The sequence below is a fragment of the Sus scrofa genome, chromosome 1, assembly GCF_000003025.6.
Source record: "Sus scrofa isolate TJ Tabasco breed Duroc chromosome 1, Sscrofa11.1, whole genome shotgun sequence".
NCBI lineage: Eukaryota > Metazoa > Chordata > Mammalia > Artiodactyla > Suidae > Sus > Sus scrofa.
Genome location: NC_010443.5, coordinates 194,988,709 through 195,009,884, shown reverse-complemented (window position 1 = coordinate 195,009,884; position 21,176 = coordinate 194,988,709). Strand labels below are relative to the sequence as shown.

General features: G+C 33.9%; 1 protein-coding gene across 4 annotated transcripts in view; it reads right to left on the bottom strand.

The window, feature by feature from the left end:
• The window catches only part of KCNH5 (potassium voltage-gated channel subfamily H member 5), a 298,351-nt gene that overhangs the window by 254,162 nt on the left and 23,013 nt on the right, over positions 1-21,176 (bottom strand). The window contains exons 2-3 of one of the 4 annotated variants that reach the window (XM_021062620.1): positions 12,809-12,932; positions 1,815-1,921 (exon numbers count right to left, since the gene is read on the bottom strand). In XM_021062620.1, coding sequence (XP_020918279.1) covers positions 1,815-1,921; positions 12,809-12,932 — 231 coding nt within the window. Of the gene's footprint in view, positions 1-1,814; positions 1,922-12,808; positions 12,933-21,176 lie in introns of those variants that run through there. The other 3 variants (XM_021062638.1, XM_021062628.1, XM_021062633.1) reach the window with 3 other exon arrangements.

Genomic DNA, 21,176 nt, shown 5'->3' with positions numbered 1-21,176 from the left:
TTCAAGAAAAAAGCTCAATGCAGATACTATCCAGAAGAGACAAGGATTTGCATCTGTAGTGCTATGAGCTATAATTCGTACTGTCTCAAAGCAGACAGCTACATGTATAGATGTTTATCTGAAAAGAAATAGACTGGCCTGTACAAAGGCCAGATAATTATTTGAAGCCATTAAAATAGAGCAAACCATCTAAACTACCTTGGAGGGAAACTTTTGGAAATGAAAAATTCGAGTTATTGCCAACATGATTTTAAGGATATAAACAAAACAAACTTTCCACATAGGTATTTTTGAGAAAATCAGAAACCATACACTTGGCTTAGAAGCTTCAAAGTCAGAAAAAAGATAACGTTTATTCTGCTTAAATTCCAAGGTGAAATGATCTTAATAATACGGAATATTACTAAATGATTTGCTAAACTTAAGGCACATATCTAAGTTATTAGAGAGATAACAACCCTATATGAAAATGAAAGGGAGTGTTGCCATACGAGTTTACTACAAATTATCAATATATATTTAGACCCGGTGAAAAAGATCCAGAAAGCACCTGGAGCCTGGCTTTTCTCTTGTAGAGGACAGAGCTGATCATTCAGAATGCATTGTTTTCTAGTTGACAAGCCAACGGACATTTGGGTATGATGTCAAAGAGAAATATCTTTTGAGCCTTGATTATAAAATGAAAGATAAGATATACCTTAAATAAAACCACTGAAAATTAATATTACCATTACCAGGTTCACTACTGTGAAGCAATGCCTATGCTTGTTATTATCCCTATGATGGTCTATTAACAAAAAGAGAAACCTAAATTTGACTCTAAATATTCCATAGAAAACAAATGTTTAAGGTACAATGGAGAGCATAAATTAATCATGCTCCACACAGTCTAACCAGAATTAAACATGGTACAAGTGTTTTCTGTTGAAGCTAAAATGCTCCTAAACTGGGGAAGAATTAAGTAACCATCAAGTTCCACTAAAAATAATGATTGGCTTTGCTATCATTTATCATTAACACTAAATAAGGTGACTCAAGTAGTTACTATTCATTAAAAAAAAAAAATCTCCATTTGGGGAATGCAGAAAGAAAGAAACTAAGTAAATGACTATTCAAAGAAAACAAATTAGGAGATTTGGTTGATGAGTGTACTGGCTGGTTTTTTATTTGATTGTTTTTTTTCTTCCAAACCCCAGTGGTGAGTTTTCTCAGACTCTCACATAATTACACAAGACCCATGAGGTCTAACATGATTATATAACAGACAAGTGACCACTCACAAATCCTATCACAGAGAACAGCACACTTTAGTCAACACAGAGGTGAATGGCCTGTTCTGAAAGTAACAACTATTTCTGCTAGTCTTCCACATGAAACAGTCTAACAAAAGGCCATGTTGGTAAAGAAGCACCTCAGGTAGATACCATACATTCACAAGTCATCTGTGTATGTGTAAAAAGGTAATCACACATACCCACTGAAAACAATCTTTCCTTTTAACCATAAGAAGAGATGAATTTCTGTCATTTCTAGTTGTTGTTACATAATGATAGGATCTTTACCATGGGTATTAATCACAAAACATTTTGCCACCTGCCACACGCACAAAAAATCACACTAAAATGCATTGTAGTTTTCTTTCATTCCTCAAAAGGTTGCTTTTCATAGGTATTAATTTTGCTAATTTTATCATACCTGGTGCCAAGAGAAACAATAAAAGTTTTACATATTTTCTACACTATAGCTTAACTATCATTTAAAGACATAATAGTAATAAAGTGTTAACACGTCTTATGGATAATTTAAATACCTACTGTTTTTCTTATACAAAAGAACTTCAAAGCAGTTTGACTCGTAGTTGTCAAAAGTCTGCCTGACTTTCTCAATGGTTTTCTTGTCAGTCAATTCTCCATACATAAAACTGGAAGAAAAAAAAAAAAAGAGTCCATTTGAGTTTTGTATTGCTCTTTAAAATGCTCTCTTCATAAGTTAGATTACAAGAATGTAAGTTTTGTTCAAATGACCCATGATAGCTTTTTACAAAGAAATCAAATAATTTAGGAGTTCCCTGGTGGCCTAGTGGTTAAGGATTCTGTGTTGTCATTGCTGTGGCTTGAGTTTTATCCCTAGCCAGGGAACTTCCACATACCAAAGGTGCATCTAAAAAAAAATAATGAAACACTTTAATCTCAATGTTTCTAATGTTCTAGATCCCAGTGTACTAAATAAATGTTTTACTATTATTTTCATTTCCCTGCATGTAGAACCAAGAGTAAGATTTTTTTTAATGTTTCACAAACATCACTAAAGGTCACAGAACAATCTTAATTTTTCCATTGAGTATTAAGATCATATTACATGGTTTCAGCTTTCATGGGTTTGTTTTATACTCCCATACTACAAAGACAAACGAAGACTCTACATTATACATATACTTCCCTAACATGAGAAAGGAACCACTCACTCAAATACAAGAAGTACAATGAGTACCATATAAAATAAACACCCTGAGACACATATTAATCAAACTGACCAAAATTAAAGACAAAGAGAAAATCTTGAAAGCAGCTAGGGAAAAGAAACAAATAACATACAAGGGAACTCCGATAAGGTTATTGACAGATTTTTCAGCAGAAATTCTGCAGGCCAGAAGGGAGTGGCATGATATACTTAACGTGATGAAAGGAAAAAACCTCCAACCAAGATTATTTTACCCAGCAAGGCTCTCATTCAGATTTGAAGGAGAAATCAAAATCTTCACAGATGAGCAAAAGCTAAGAGAATTCAACAACACTAAACCAGCTTTCCGACAAATACTAAAGGAACTTCTCTAGGCAGAAAAGAAAAAGCAGCAACAGGAAACAAAAATACCACAAATGACAAGGCTCACCAGTAAAGGTATATATACAGTAAAGATATGAAATCATCCATGCACAATTATCCCACCAAAATCAGAAATCATAAGAAGAGGAGGGTAAAATGCAGGACACTGGAGATGCATTTGCAGTTAAGAGACCAACAACTTAAAACAATCTCATATATACAGTCTCTTATATCAAAACTTCAGAATAACTGCAAACCAAAAATCTACAATTGGTACACAAACAAATAAGAAAAATCAACTCAAATACAACACTACAGATAGTCATCAAACCAGAAGAGGAGAGAACAAGAGAAGAAGGGAAGAAAAAAAGAGCAACAAAAACAAATCCAAAGCAATTAATAAAATGGCAATAAGAACATACATATCAATAATTACCTTAAATGTTAATGGACTAAACGCCCCAACCAAAAGTCATAGACTGGCTAAATGGATATAAAAACAAGATCCTTATATATGCACCTGGTTTTAGATACCTAGTTCTATTTGTTGCTATAATTGTCCAGACCATCTCCTCCACCAGGAAAAAAAAAAAATGTGGCACTTAACTAAATTTTTGATTCAAGTGTATCTTTGTGATTGCTTTTATTTCAGTTTTCAATAAATTAGCTTATTTGGCCAGAGTTAAATTTAAGTGTGGTGGGAAATGAAGTGTGTACAATTTTAGGGACCCTCTTTAAGGAAATGAATACAAAATTATAAAACAAAATTAGGTACAGAGTCTTGAAAGACATGCATCCAAATGAAAGCCCTTGAAGATTCACCATCCTCATGAGAAATCTGCTCCTAAATGAAAATTTACAATGGGGAAAGCATAGTTTGTTACCAAGATCCAGCAAAACCAGCAGGATTCAACAGTAATGCCACATCACAACTAGATATTACAGAGTAATGAACCCATCTTATGTTAATACTAACCTAAATAACTAGAATTCCAGAAACTAAAAGAAAGTAGATAAAGCCAATCAAAGACTGACAAATCTACAGCCTGCATTTTCAATTACCATATTTCTATCTTTTATAATAAAGAAATTTTTAATTGTCATTATAATACCAAAATAAGGAAGAGAAAGACAGACTTTAATTCCATAATCTTACAGCCAGACTAATACATGAGGCTTCAGAGGGCATTGAAAACTCACTGTTTCTATTAAAGCCTGAATTTCAGCTCACGTGAATTTTACAAAATCTCCTGAGGTGATTATAATTAAATTAGAATTCATCAAAGTCACTCTCCCTCCCTCACTCAAAAATAAACACTAGATTAAGATTGTTAGTATTTTTTACAGACAGGTGAAGTTTTTTACTCAATATTATTTTTAATGCAAAGACTTTAATAAAGAGAAAACATTAAAACACAAAAAATAAGATAAAACAATTAAACTAAGTGTTTGTGGTCTTAAAGAAAAAGCATTTTACTCCTATTACTAAATGTCCGATTTCTGTGGTTCAATAAACCAAAACATAATATTCACAACTGACAACAGAAAAACGTAAAAAATAATGTATCTATACTATAACAAGCAGCTAGGATTGAAATGGTGAAAATTAACTCTAAGAGGATTAAAAAGTAAGTTACAACTCAAATCAAAAAAAAAAAGAAAGAAAACACACTGTGTTGGGAACTGAATTATACTACTTAAAAAGAAATACAACACATGTCTGATTCTATTAACATTCTGAAGAGATGGCCAAAAAAAAGCAATTTTTCAAATAAACACTGAAAATTCTGTAAATTCTTCCTTTGCCCTCCCAATGCTAAAATAGTCTATCCTAAGAAAATAAGAGCATTTTAAGAAAAAAATCTTGGATTATTACACTCTGGATACATATTCAAAAATGATCTTTTATTTCTTACATATTTTTACCATATTTTATCCATATTTTTACCTTAGTTTATTAAACCACATATTTCCAGTGACAGAACACATATTAGAAGTGGTAAAATGCAGCAGTTAAATAATAAAAGATATTTCAAAATGAGCTATAAAGAATGTCTAAAATGTATTATCTAAAGCAAGCATCTGGAAGTTAATTCACACTATGAAAGTATTTCCACCCAAAGTTGCCCAAACCATACTAAGTCAATTCTTCTGCATATTCTATGCATATGGCACATATGCTTATTTGCTCAGTTTTTTTTTATGTGTATGTGTTGAATGTCTTTACTGAGGCTTCCTGTAGCCTGACTCTGGATTCATGAAGCTCAATGCGGTCTTTGAAAGGTTAAGGGAATTTGAAGGGAACCAAGATTTAGAAATGATAATCATCAGGCTTTAGAAGCTACGTATCTGTATAATAATTTTACACAGTTTCCGTCTCTTATTGAAAAGCCTGCAGGAATATACAATGGGAACATTTTTTAAATTACAGAATTTCAAATTACTGTCTTAGGTCGCCAAGCTCCCCTTCAGTAATTTAAATGGCTTCTACAACCTCAGTTGTCTTATTGGAAAGGAAATAAAATGAAATCCACAGAAGCAATCTATCCCTTTTATAATATGGAGCAGCCGTGATATAAGAGGACCACTTACAAACTGCTTAATTCATGGGCAAGTCACATAACATCTCTGACTCTTAGTTTCCTCATCAGTAAAATGATGATAATGTTAATATAACCCAGAGGGGAAGATTCAAAGCATAATGCACATGAAGTTGAAAATTATATGTGCTGTACAACAGCTGACTTATTACTGGACTGCTTCTTATGGGTGGGGTTAGAAGGCCCCTCCACCCCCACCCCACTCCCTTGCTCCTCCTCAATTCTAGGGCAAGGGCTGGGCCATGCTTGCTAACAGGCAGGGTCACTGTGTCTTAAGGGGATACAGACATTATTCTTTGTGTCTTCTTTTTCTGTGAGCCCTTGAGGCTGAAGCATAAGCTCTTGGATAATCTGGCCACTTGTTTTGCCCCAAAACTAACTTGTGGGAAGATTTGATCTTGGGGGTAAGAGAGATTCCCTGAGGCCTGGCTTGGGCCATATGCATCTTGCCTAAGTATCTGGCAGGACATCTTTCACGTAGGTCCTACCCTAGGAAAATTACAGGGACAGGTGGCTTTGGCTTATAGCCATATCTACTTATTATTAGATACCTTGTTCTGCTATCAGAATCTCACAAACAAGCATCACTGTGATACCTAACAGTAAGGGTGGCTGTAACGTAGACAGACTTCCAAGGGAGAAAGGAAACTTACAAACCAAAAAAGTATATAACCTATTCACGAGTGCTACCAATCTGTCCTAATCTGCTAATGGCCAAAAACATTCCTGTACTAAACACACAAACATTCAGTCACCACAAGTGAAGAATAATATTATGTGTAGGCATAGGCCACAGTCCGCAGCCCAGTAAATGCTTCATCACAGAAGCCACACAGATTGACTTAATAATATGTGGTCCATAGCTCAGAATCAGCTCAAGACTAAAATCATTGCAAAAGTTAACGGGAGATGGGCTGACGTCTGCAATCAAAGGATCAAAAAATAAGAAGCATGAAAGAGAGTGAGGAGGAAAATTTAGAAACAGATAAGAAAGCTTTCAAAATCTGAAAGAGCTAATAATAAATCAAAGCATTACATAACTTATATAGTGGATAAACAAAACGTTTCACAACCCATTAATTTATATGAGCTTAAAAGGATTTAGATAGAGTATAAATGGTAGATCCATGACATATAATTAAGGGGAACTCAGAATAGATCTGGACATCTCCAAACTTGGGTGTGTGACATCGCTGATGCTCCTCTGCCATCCGACACCCTCAGTGCCACCACCTCCGTGAGAAGCAGAGTCCTCAACCACATGGAACCAGGCTGACATTCACCACGTGGAATGCTCTCTGGTTGACTGAGATAACCTGGTGTTAAGAAAACTGCCTATCAAGACATCCAATAAAGTGTCTCTTAGTATCTCAGCTTCACTGTCTATTCTGATAGCTTGGTTAAGGATTATTAATGGCCCTTCCAGAAAAAAAAAAAAAAAAAAAAAAACGTATTTTAAGCCATCTATCTATTCGAACCTTCTCTACCTATATGATTGCTCTTCTTGCCCACTGCATTAAGAAACAAAAACAAATAACAAAAATTAATTTTGAAAAAAAGCAGAATGGCTTTTAAAAGGTTCAGGTTAATCAAAGGGAAAAGGCTAAAGTGGTTTTTACCTAAGTTATAACAGTTATGTCTCAAATGTCATGGCTTTCTACAGGTCATGTGATAAGATCACGTTTTTAAATGTCATTCTTCCAAAAGCTGCAAATGATGTCTTTTATACATACAATACATTTTGCATCCTTCAGCAAAGAGCAACAGTCCAAAATCTTGAAAATATAATTATTAGACAATAAAACAAACCTACATTTGAAATTTCTAGGAATCCTGAAATTTCAAAAGAGTATTTTTTGAAAATTTTGCTAAAGCAAAAGGGACAGAACATAGCACACATCAGATTTTTTTAATAAAAATTTAGCTACTATTATAAAGTGCAAGGATGTAGGAAATCCATAATCCTCCCTCATGGCTGCTAAGAGTGGAAAGAGAAGGCCATACTGGACAGCAATCTGACAATGGTTAATTTACAATTTCTTTTTTTTTTTTTTTTTTTTGCTATTTCTTGGGCCACTCCAGCGGCATATGGAGGTTCCCAGGCTAGGGGTCCAATCGGAGCTGTAGCCACCGGCCTACACCAGAGCCACAGCAACGCAGGATCCAAGCTGCGTCTGCAACCTACACCACAGCTCACGGCAACGCCGGATCCTTAACCCACTGAGCAAGGGCAGGGACCAAACCCGCAACCTCATGGTTCCTAGTCAGATTCGTTAACCACTGCACCACGACAGGAACTCCCTACAATTTCTGCATATATTCTACCATCCAGCAATCCTATTTCTGGGCATAGAGACAGACAACTTCTCACACAAGGACACAAAGATGTGTGTGAGGATGTTTACCTCCAAGTGGTTGGAGGTAGCAAAATATTAGAAGTTGCAGTTCTAGGCTAGAAAAATGCATAAATAATATGAAGGCTCTGAAGACACTGGAATAAAACAAAATGGACAGACCTGATGAAATAGATTATGATATTGCAATGTAAAAAAATTCTCAATAATATAAACTTAGGTGAAAAGAGTAGAAACTCTATATCTTACTGCACTGTACGAATTACATAGGGCTTAAAAATACAAAGAAACATCATTTCAAGAATACACATACTTATTGAACAAATGGGAAACAGATTAAAAAGACATACTATAGACGTGCTAAAATGAATAATTATGGAAGATGAAGGGGGATGGAACAAAGGGGAAAAAATAAACGCAGAAGAAATACAACAAATAAAATAGAAACTTTGCCCAGAGAGATCACAGTGATATCTGGAGTAAACTGAGGAGTATATTTAATTCAATTCTATGCACCTGGTCTAGTGGGAGAAGGGCTGGGAGAGACAAAGAAGGAAACAAAAGTTAATCTTAGCCTCTTGATATTGTAAAATCACAAATTAATATCTATCATTTTCCTGTAAAACAATTCATATTTGAATATTTTAAAATAGGACATGTAATCTTTACTGCAATTACGTCTGTAATCCTATTGATTTTATTCCACCTAATGTAAATGGTATATAAAGATTCTCCTTTTCAGCACATAAAGTATTCATATTTTTCCTCACATATTGATACTAATTATAGTTTCTTATTTTGTTATATTCTAAAACTTGTCATCATTAAAATCAGTAAAATTCTTTGATTTGTTTACAAGGTTATCCTCAATATCAAATTATTTATCTCTATATTTGATTGGAATTTAATGATTCCAAAACTGTAAAATAACATTTAGCTTTAACAATGTATTTCTAAATATGTATGTAATTTTCTTCTTTTCCCTGTTTCCTTCTGCATCTTATTCTAAGGCTTTATAGATTTATACAAGAAACTGAAAACAACTATATGCAAAAAAAAACTGAATCACATAATTCAGACACTATCTTTAATTTTTTTGTTTGTTTAGTTGGTTGGTTGGTTGATTTTTTTTCTTTTACTTAGTAATATACTAAGCTTCTTTCAGTGTCACTATTCTTCTAACATATGACTTAGGAGGTTAGGCCTTTGCCATAATATTTTTCAATAAATCTACTACTGAGCATTTTGATTATTTCCAGGTCTTCATTCTTCTAAAAAGTGCTGCACTAAAACTAAAATGGGTGTAGTTTAATTTTCAAAAGCTATGTGGAAGTTGGAAATGGGAGTGCATTAAAATAAACTAGGGGAGTTTCCACTATGGTACAGAGGGTAAGAACCTGGCATTGTCTCGGCTGTGGCATAGGTCACAGCTGTGGCTCAGATTCAATCCCTGGCCCAGGAAATTCCATATGCCAGGGGTATAGCCATAAAATAAAAAAATAAACAAAAAAATAATTTTTTCCTTAAGAAAACCTGATAGGGCTCAAACATTTACTCATATATCAGATCCTAGTCTTCATTGCTCTGTGAAGACATTCAACTGCTTGACATTTTTAGATTAGCAGAACACACTGGATACTTTGTACAATCAATATAATTTTTTGTGATAAGACTATTGTTACTTTTACCTAGTGGATACCAGCAGGGAGAGAGAAGAGGGGAGGGGCAGGATAAGGATAGAAGATTAATAGGTACAAAGTACCATGTGTAAAATAAGTTACAAGGATATATTGTATAGCACAGGGAATATAGCCAATATTTTATAAGAACTTTAAATGGAGAATAATCTATAAAAATTTCAAATCACTATGTTGGATACCTAAAACCAATATTGTAAATCAACTATATATACTTCAATAATTTTTTAAATATTATTGTTTTGAAAATACTGTCTCTAATAATAGTGAAGAAGAGTTGAGGGGAAATTTGCATACTTCTTCCCACAATGAAAAGGTATAACATAGTCCAAAGCTCTCTGTTCTCTCACCCACCTCAAATATCATCACACTTGGAATGAAATACAATAAATAAAAGCATGTTATACAGAAACAGGGGAGACCTAGGTTAGAATTTATCGCAAAACAAGCCAAACAATTCAACAAACAGTGACATAAAATGCTGTATCCTGTAGTGCACACAAAAGGGAACAGGTGGAATCCTTACCCTCAAGGAATTTATAATCAAGCACTAGTGGTAGGAGGGAAAAATAACTCTTTAAGGGGATAAAATTACAACTACAACATGCCTGTATTTTTTAATGTGCCTTTTATAGGAAAAATTGCACATGCCAAAGAGAAGAGGCTGGGGTATGGGGCAAATATATGAGAAATATGAAGAGATGGGAGCAGGATTTTACAATATATCCAACTATGAAGAGCAATACGTTTGAAAAATGACAACAAAGACAACAGCAATGAAAACCCAAGGGATAAGAAAAACTAGTTTAAGGCTAGATGATGATGAACTATGGGACGTCAAGGGGCGAGGGGCGGGATATCTCTAGTTGAGGGAATCACAACTTCAGGTAGAAGATAGTAACCTGAAATAGACCTGGTATAATGATGGGACATCCACAGTCTATGAAGAGGAAATGGATATGGGAGAAGCATCTACATATCCTGGAATTTTCTACAGAGCCCGATCCACAGGTGAGGTCTGCCATAAAACTGACCTTTACCTAACCTAGACCTTGCTAAGACAGATGGGAGCAGAAACACTCAATACAAATCTTAACCACCCACAACTCAGAACAGACATCTCAGTGACAGTGCTGGTCTAAGAGCCAACATCTACCCAGAAGATAAAGAGGCACAAGAAATATCAGTATTACCAAAGGGAGATTCATCATTCTCATTTTTCAATTTCAGACCTCAAAGTGAAGACTAAATGTGGGCATGGGAGAAAGAAAATGAGGATCACTGGAGGAAGAGGATGTTTGAGCAGTTTTCTCAAACCTAGCTAAGCATCAGAATCATCTAAGCTGCTACTTAAAAGAACTGATTCCTGCCCCCAACTACCTACCTAGGGTGATTCTGATGCAATAAGTTTAAGGTGAGGTCAGAGAATTTATGTTTTGCAAAACCTCTCTAAGCGATGCCTATGTACAGTCAGGTTTAAACTCACTGGTATAAGATGAAATTACTGCCCTCCATGAAGATGAAGAATATATATATGTATGTATGTATGTGCGTGTGTGTGTGTGTGTGTGTGTGTGTGTGTGTGTGTGTGTGTGTATAAAATGTTTCTCAGCAGAAATAGGTTGAAAAAAGATAAATCAATCACCTGTTTCCCTAGGCAAATTCTTTAACCTAATTCTACCTCAGTTTTTTCCTCTGAAAAATAAAGAATAGAAAATAATTCAGATCCCTTGTAGTTCTAAAATAACATGACTTTGGTATTCAGTTAAGTGTGAGCTTTAACGAAAAATTAACCCAAGGAAAATACATCCCATCTGGCCTTACTGAAATATTATGAAAAGTTTTCAGTTCTAAATTGGTTCTTTATATAGAGTTTCCTTTTCTTTTTTATGATCTTTTTTGGTAATGCTCTCTTTAAGCTCACAGATATGGCATGTTTTAAAAGAATTGTTATAAATAATATAAATGCCAGATTCTCTTTTACATAAGTCAAACAAAATAGCAATGGTAAAATGTACCAACATGACAAAGTATTTACACAGAATGAAAGAATTTTAATTTGATTTCTTTTAAATGTTCAAAAAAAAGTCCTACTTGGTTAGGGGTTGTTGCCCCTACTTTGCTCAAGATAGTTTTAGCAACTCAAGAAATTCTGATGACATCAATGATCCTCCAATATAGGATGATTCTTTGATTACTTGGCACCAAGAATAGTTCCTGGCTCACAGAGAGTGATCAAAAAAAAAATACATTTATTGAATGAATTTAAAAAATGCATCACTATGCAAAAATATTTCTCTTTGCAAAAGTTCTCACCAGTGGCTCTTAGACTATATGTTTCTATTGACAATTTAGTCTTTTTAATTTTCTACTATAACTTTTCCCTATAGTTTTGTATGTGAGTCAATAGGTTCTGGTACCAGTTCCAATGGCAGGGGAGCAGGGGGCCAGTTTCCCTACACAAACATCAAACAATTCTAGGGACACCAGCTAGGTGCTCTATGAGTCAACTCAATTCTGACACTATCTACCTGGAGATGGCATCAGATTCCACAGGTTAAATCCTACAAGACTTTAGACACCGGTCATAAGCTTAGATTGTTTCCTGTGCTTCTGATACACCTAAAATAGACTGGAAGTTCCCATGACACACTCCTGAGACTTCAGACACCACTTACAAGCACAGGTTGTTATGTACTTTGGACTACCAGCTATAAATAAGAGATTCCCACAAGTTTTCATTTGGTTCAAATAATTTGCTATAATGACTCAAAGAGCTCAGAGAAATACTTTACTTATTAGATTACTAGTTTATTGTAAAAGGGTGTAACTCAGAAGCAGCCAGATGGAAGAGATACATAAGGGAAGGTATGGGGAAAGAACTCGAAGCTCCATGTCCACGCCACTATCCCAGCACTTCCAAATGCTGCCTGAACTGAAAGGTCTCTGAACCCTGTACTTTAAATTTTTATGGAGGCTTCATTACACAGTCATAATTAATTAGATCACTGCCCATTGATCTTGATTAGCCTTCTAGCCCCCCTCTAGGAGGTTGGGAAGAGGGTGTAGAACTAATTGTACGGTTGGTTCCCCCAGTATCTAAACATATCCTTAGGTTATCCTTAGGCTTTCAAAGCCATCTCATCAACATAACACATCACAAGAAAATCCAAGGGTTTGGGGATCTCTGTGCCAGGAACTGGGAGGAAAACAAATGTATATTTCTTATTACAAATCATGATATCACAGCAAGTCTAAGTAAGTCTAAGCCTTTAATAACATTCAACATTTAGTTAAACTTCAGAAAATATTCCTGAGCTGTTCTGTTACCTACCTGCATGTGCTACTTTTCTGCATGACGTCAGCTCGATGATACCCAGAGAGTTTGCAAAAACCATCATTACTATAAACTACAGGCCAATCCACAATCTGGGCATTTCCCAGTAAGAAACTCGATTCTAAAGAAGAAAGAAGAAAAGGGAAGGGTTTTTTTAGCTTCATTTAACAATGTACTTCTTCAAATACCAAAAAGACAAATTCACAAAAATAGACAAATGCAAGTATGGTTTGTTATGGTACAAATAATAAAACCTATTGTTGAAATTGACTTTCTCAGTTTAGCATGATCTGCAGTGAGTACAGATTTGCATATAAACTAAAAACTCCATTAAAAGAAGCCAGTTTACAATATTCTTTGCATTCAAGTAAATACTACACTAGAAAAAGAAAGTACACTTAGTGTTAAATAAGTGTTAATAATTTATTATACTCTAATATTATACCTAAAAACAGTTTAATTTATTAAGGTTAGGGCTACGGTCACTTCTCCACAAATTGAGAATATTAAACTTAACAGAGGCATATTTGGATGACTCCTTCAAAAATTCTATTAATGTAATTTTGACATGATAGGATAAATTCTTTGTTCATTCGGTTGATCTACAGAAGTCTAATTTAAAATAACATTTTAAAATAAAGTCCTTTTCAAAAATAATATTATTCAAAGATATCATTTTCAATCACATGCTACAAAGAATTTGGAAACTACCATTATTTTAAATAAAAGAAACATCTCCAGTCTATTTTGCATGGAGAAGGGGTTTTACTTTAGGTATAAAAATTAATACAAAGAATAATATATTTTGTCATATACCAGATTTAAAACCCAACAAATATAAGCAGTAACTAGCAATTTAGTAGATCAGATGATAAGTCAACATTAAAATGAATTAAATTAAAATAATATTAAAATATAAAATAAAAAATTATTTTTAAAATAAATATTTTAAGAGTAAATTTTTAAGGGAATACTATACTTCAAAATATCTACCTAAAAAAATGTCCTTTGAATTCATGTTCAGAGTAGTATACTAGAAAGAGAAATTAACTTATGAGTAGAAGACTTTAAGTTTAAATACTGACTCACAGTTAGCCTTCATATAATAAAGCAATTCATTACTAAGTAGGTGCTAAGCCAAAAGCAACACTCTGAGTCAGACAATGGTATAAAATAAAGATCAATAAAATATACCCTTTACTCTAAAAAACTTATATATTAAGAAAAACAAAATGTAACCAATTATAATTTTTCAGAATAGATGCTATGTCAAGAAGCATAGGCCAACATATGGAAAAAAATATTTTCAAGGCACTAAAACAGCTACAAGTTAGGAGTTCCCAATGTGGCTCTGCAGGTTAAGGACCCAATGTTGTCTCTGTGAGGATATGGATTCAATCTTTGGCCTGCCTCAGTGGGTTAAGAATCCAATGTTGCTACAAGTTTCAGCATAGGCTGCAACCATAACTCTAATTCAACCCTTAGCCCAGCATTTCCATAAACTGAAGGTATGTATAAAGAAAAAAAAAAGTGGATAGAAACTGAAAAAGACAAATCCTTGAAAAAAGAAGATACCTTGGGTGACATATCCATTTAACTGTCCATTCGCCTGATAGCACTTCCTATTTTGTACAGTTCATGGGTAACACAGCTCAAGTAGGAAAGTCCCTAAAGGCTAAAGAGTCAAAGGTCACAATTTGGGACTGCCAAAGCAGCTTGAAGATGAGATTCTTTAAATATGGAGCTATAAACCTGTGTATAAATCCATCTCAAATTCTGTGATCTAAACTGCATGTCCAGGATGCAGGAACTCATCTTGTCTAACAAGGACTAGAAGGCTAAAGAGGTAGAGAGAAATTTCACCAGCTTCCAAGGACAAATTTTGATCAGGTCCTATTCAAGTTAGAGAAGGCTGGTAAATACCTTGAGCTTTCCACTTACTACACAGAAGGCCTTGCTTCAGGAATAAAAAAACAAGTCCCAGAATAAAGGGTTGTTACTTGGGGCTAAAATCAAAAATGCAGAAAATAGACACACACACACACACACACACGAAAAAGATAAAATTGTGATTAAGCGTGACCCACCACTATTTAACTACCTGCTTAAATAAAATAAACTCTTTAGAGGAAAATAATGAAATCTAAAATCTCTACATTGTACCAACACTATGTCCAGTATACAATTCAAAATGATTAGGCATTCAAAGAAACAGACTGTAACAATAATCAAGAAAAAAATAGTCAATAAAAGAGAGGTTGAAAACGGAACACAGAAATAAGCAATGCAATCTCTGAAATAAAAAAATTCATTTAATAGTTTTAACAATATATCAGATACTAAAAACGAAAGCACATTTTTAATACATTTCAAGGCAAATTATTGCAAACTGAAGCAAAAGGAGAAAAACTGAAAAGATGTCCTGGGACAATATCATATAAAATATATATGGTTGAGTCTGAAAAAAACATAGAATAGGGTACAAATATTATCTGAATACATGATAAATAAAATTTCTCAAAAAACATTAATAATTGCAACATAGATAGCTTAGCTTAGTAAACTTCAAGCAAAATAAACACAAAGAAAGACACAGTAGGAAGATGATAGTAAACTGCTAAAAACAAAAATTAAGAAAAAAATTTTTGAACGTCATAAAAAAGACACACTATATATATGCTGTATGTTGGGTAGGAAAGAGATTTAATAATTACAGCATACAAAGCATGAAAAACAAAAGACTCCAGAAATCAATGGAATAACATCTTTTATATACTGAGACAAAAATATTTATCAACTTAGATTTTTTTATAAAGAGCAAAGATATCTGTCAAAATTGAAGATTAAATAAATATATTCGGAAATAAAACTAAGAGAAATCACTGTCAGAAGAATCATACTAAAACAAATGCAACTGGTATTTTAGTTGAAGAAAATAATAATAATAGTAACCTTCACCAAAAAAGTTAAGAAGGGAAAAACAAAAAATAGATGGGACAAGTGGAAGATAAACCATAGGATGGTAGCCCTAAATCCAACTATATCAAGTGTTATATTTATGTAAATGGAACAAACACACTGATTAAAAGAAATTTCAGACGGTTTTTTTTAAAAAAGAAAAGAAATTAATAGTCTACTGTTTTAAGAGAGATATTTTAAGTATAAAGAGATAAACAAGTTGAAAGTGTGAGGAAAATACACTACTCAAATACTAAGCATATGAAAGTGTAGCCATAATAATACAAAATAAAGCAGTTAAAGACAAGGGGTAATAAAGAGGGCCAGTTACTAATAAAGGAATCAATTCATTAAGAAGACATACTACTCCCAAATGTATATAAAAGTAACAAAAGTACTTCAAAATGTATGAAGTAAAAATAAAAAGAATGATAATTAGACAATTTCACAGTAATAATAGGAGATTTTAATCTTCTTACTTAACTAACAGAACAACCACATGAAGAAATAATTGAGGATATAGAATATTGGAATGACATCAACACTATCAACCAACTCAAGCTGACATTTATAGAACACCCCACACTGCACTACAGAATATACATTCTTTTCCAGTGCATTTAGAAATTTCACAAGACATAACTGACTTTGAGGCACAAAAAGTGTAAATAAGTTCCAAAATATTGAAATTACATAGAGTATATTTTCTGACCTCAAAATAATTACATCAGAAATCAATTTTTTTAATTACCTAGAAAAATCTATACTATTTGGCTATCACCCAATTCATTTCTAAACCACTAAGTCAAAAAAGAAATCAAAAGAAAAGTAGAAGATTTTTTTTAATTGAAAACAATGAAATAATATAGCAAAGTTTATGGCATACAGTGCTTAGGGAGAAATTTTTCATTTTAAACTTCTTTTTTTTAATGAAAGGTTTCAAGTCAATTCTCTAAACTTTTATATGAAGAAACTAGAAAATAACAGCTATTAAACCCAAATTAAGTAGGAGGAAATAAATAAAGGTCAGAATGTAGATAAATAAAATAGAAAATATTCAAAGAGTAAACCTTAACAAAAATACAAATTACCATCATCAAAAATGAAAGAGGAGACATCACTGGCTATATTACACATAGCAAATGGTAATAAAAGTACATCGTAAATAATTTTTTGCCAAGAAGTTTAAAACCATGATGAAATAAATAAAATTTTTGAAAAAAAAAAAAAAACTAGAAAAACTGACCGAAAAGAAATGGAAAATCTGAATAGCCTAATATCTTTTAATGAAAACTAAAGATCCAAATGGCGATGGGCTCACTGAATTCTTTCAAATATTTAAACAAGACATAACCCAAATATTACACAAACTCTCTTAGAAAATAGGTGCAGAAACATTTCTTAACTTGTTTTTTCAAGTTAGCATTATTATGATACCAAAATCTGACAAGGGCTATTAAAAACAAAAAAGAATTCCTGGCAATGTTAAAAAAAGAAAAAAAAAAAAGAATTCCTGACTGGTAGATCTTATGACTGTCGTTGCAAAAATCTGGAAGAAAATATTGGCAAATAAAATCCAGCAATATATAAAAAAGAAAATAGATCATAACCAAGTAACGTTTATCTCATGAATCTAAGGTTGATTTATCATTATGAAATCAGTGCAATTCATCACATAAAGAGAATAAAGAAAAAAGTCATTTGATTATATCTCACTAGACACAGAAAATAAGTATTTGACAAATTTATATTCATGATTAAAATCTCTGAGCAAACTAAGGGTAAAACAAAACTTCCTCAAACCAATAGAAGATAGCTACTAAAAAACTGATAGGTAAGATTTTTAAAGCTAGAATTTTGAACATTTTCTCCCTAAGATGAGGAAAAACTCAATGATATATACTGTCAACGCTTACACTCAACATTTTTTTGGAGGTCCAACATTTTTTTGGAGGTCCAACTTCCTTTTCAGAAGGAAGGGAGAAAATGAGGGAGGGAGGGAAACCATTAGGAAAAAATATAAAAGATATAAATATGGAAAGGAAAATGTAAATTTTTTTTCTGCTTTCAGATGACAGGATTGTTTACACAGGAAATCCTAAGGAATACTCAAAAGAACATCTGAAATTATTAAGTAAATTTAATAAATAAAATATAAATTTATAAAGTCAACATAGAAGTCTATTTTGTTTCTATTAACTAGCATTAAAAATTAACAAATTTGTAAGTCAACTATATTCCAATAAAATTTTTAAAAAACAATTGGAAAATGAAAGACAATTTCTCTTATAATAGCATTTAAAAGTATTAAAAACAGGAATAAATTTAGCAAAATACATGCAAAACCCCTAAAAGTAAAAACTAAAAAAGACTGCTTAAAGAATACCTAAATAGGAGTTCCCATCATGGCTCAGTGGTTAAGGAATCCGACTAGGAACCATGAGATTGAGGATTTGATCCCTGCCTCTCTCAGTGGGTTAAGGATCCAGCGTTGCCATGAGCATTGCCATATGCTGTGCTGTAGGTCGCAGACTCAACTCGGATGCCACATTGCTGTGGCTGTGGTGTAGGCAGGCAGCTATAGCTCTGATTAGACCTCTAGCCTGGGAACGTCCATATGCTGTGGGTGTGGCCATAGAAAAAGATAAAAACACCCACAAAAAATAAAAAATAAATAAATAAAAGAATACCTAAATAAATGGAGAGCTATGCCACACAAATCAAAAAACTGGATATTTTAAGACATTTGGTCTCTGTAAATGACTCTATAATTTAATACAACCCCAATGATAATACCAGAAGGCTTTTTTCACTTTTTTTTTTTTTTTTTTTTTTTTTTTTTTAGGGCTGCGCTCGCAGCATCTGGAGGTTCCCAGGCTAGGGGTTAAATTGGAGCTGTAGCTTCTGGCCTATGCCACCACCACAGCAATGCAGCATCAGAGCCAAGTCTGTGACCTACACCACAGCTCATGGTGACGATGAATCCTTTGCCCACTGAGCAAGGCCAGGAATCAAACCTGCATCCGCATGGATGCTAGTCAGTCATTAACCACTGTGCCACGACGGGAACTCCCCAAAAGGCTTTTTTGAAGTAATTGACAAAATAACTATAAATTACTATAAATTAATTTTGTGAAAATATAAATTACCCAAAATAAAATCTGTAAAAGAAGAACAAAGTCGGAGAAATATACAACTATGGTAATTAACATGGAATGAATTTGGAGTGAGGACAAACAGATCAATGAAACAGATTCAGAATTAGACCCTTGCATAAATGGTCAACTGATTTTTTGCAAAGGTGCCAAGGCAGTTTCATGAATAGAGGTAAGTCTTCAATGAACTGTGCTAAAACAACTAGCTATCCATATAAACAAAAACTGAACCATGACCCTTACCTCACACCACACACAAAACAATAACTTAAAATGCGTCATGGTTCTAAATACAAAAGTGAAAACTAAAAAGAAAATATATGAAGAATCTTCACAAATTTGAGGAAGACAAAAATTTCTAAGACATATAGTAATCACCATAAAAGAAAGTATTGATAAATAAATTAGACATCTTAAAATCAACTGCTCATTTAAGAACACTATCAAGAAAATGAAAAGGGAATCCACTGATTGGGAGGAAAGATTCACAAGGCAGATACCTAAGAAAGAATTCCTATCCAAAATATGCCCCAAAACTCTACCAAAGGGCAAATGACTCAATTAACAAAATGGGCAAAAGACTCAAGTAGACATTTCACAGAAGAAGATATACTATGGCCATAAGAACAAGATGCTCACCATCATCATCCATTTAGGGAAAGGCAAATGAAAAGCAAAATCACTGCTCAAACACGAGAGTGGTTGTACAGGCTAATTATAAAAATGTTGACAAAAATGTGGAATCACTGAAAATCTTTTAAAAAGGCTAAAGAGAATATAAAATAGCATGATCACTTTGGAAAACAGTTTCATATTAACATTCAACTATGACCCAGAAATTTCACTCCTAAGCATTTTACTCCAGTAGAAATTTCACTCCTAGGCATTTTACTCCATGAGGACACAGGTTAGTTTTTTCTGTTTGTTTTCAGTGTTGTTTTGCTTTTTAGGGTCACATTCACAGCACATGGAAGTTCCCAGGCTAGGCGTGGAATCAGAACTATACCTGCAGGCCTACACCACAGCCACAGCAACGCTGGATCCCAACCCACTGAGCAAGGCCAGGGATCGAACCCGCACCTTCGTGGATACTAGTCATATTCGTTTCTGCTGTGCGACAATGGGAACTCCCAAAAACGCATGTTAACAAAAAGACTTCTAGAAAAATGTTCACGTAAGATTTATTCATAGTAGCCAAAAATTGAAAACAAAGCAAATGTCCATCAGCAAGAAAACAGATTAAAAATTGTGGCATATTCATACAAGACACATTACTCAGCTCTAAAGTAGAACAAACTACTGATAAACATGAATTAATCTGAAAAACTTTATGATGATTGAAAGAAATCAGAAACTATGATTTCATTCACATGAAGTTTAAATACAGGCAAGGTTAATATATGGTGATAGGGATCAGAACAATGATTTCTGAGACAGGTGGGATGATAGATGGACTGACAGGAAAGAGGTAAAAGGAACTTTCTGGGGAAGGTCATTGTTTTCTATCTTTATAGAAGGTCATTCTTTTCTATATTTCTATCTTCATAAATCACAGAGGTATATATATTTGTCAAAACTAATTGAACTGTACATTTAAGATCTGTGTGTTTTACTTCATATAAAGCATGGCATTCTCCTTGTGGCTCAGTGGGTTAAGAATCCACCATAGTGTCCATGAGGACGCAGGTTTGATCCCTGGCCTCCCTCAGTGGGTTAAGTATCTAGCATTGCTATGAGCTGCAGTGTAGGCCACAGATGCAGCTCAGATCTCAAGTTTCTGTGGCTGTGGTGTAGGCTGGTGGGCTACAGCTTTGAGTCAACCCCTAGCCTGTGGGAACTTCCATATGCTGCAGGTGCAGCCCAAATAAATAAATAAATAGTCTACCTCAAACTTAAAACACAAGATAGACAAAGGGCCAGAGAACCACAAATTTTAGGAAACCAGTGGCATTTGAGCTGAACCCTAGCTATAAGAACGGTAATACCGGAGTTCCTGCTGTGGCACAGTGGGTTAGGAATCAGACTGCAGCTGCTCAGACTGCTGCACAGGCTTGGGTTCAATTCCTGGTCCAGCACAGTGGGTTGAAGGACCCTGTGGTGTAGGCCACTGCTGTGGCTTGATCCCTGGCCCAGGAATTTCCATATGCCTTGGGTGCAGCCAAGGAAAAAAAAGAATGGTAATACTACCTTTCCTTTTTACATACAGTGATTAGAGATTAAAATGAGCTTATCCCTATAAAAATGAGTCATAA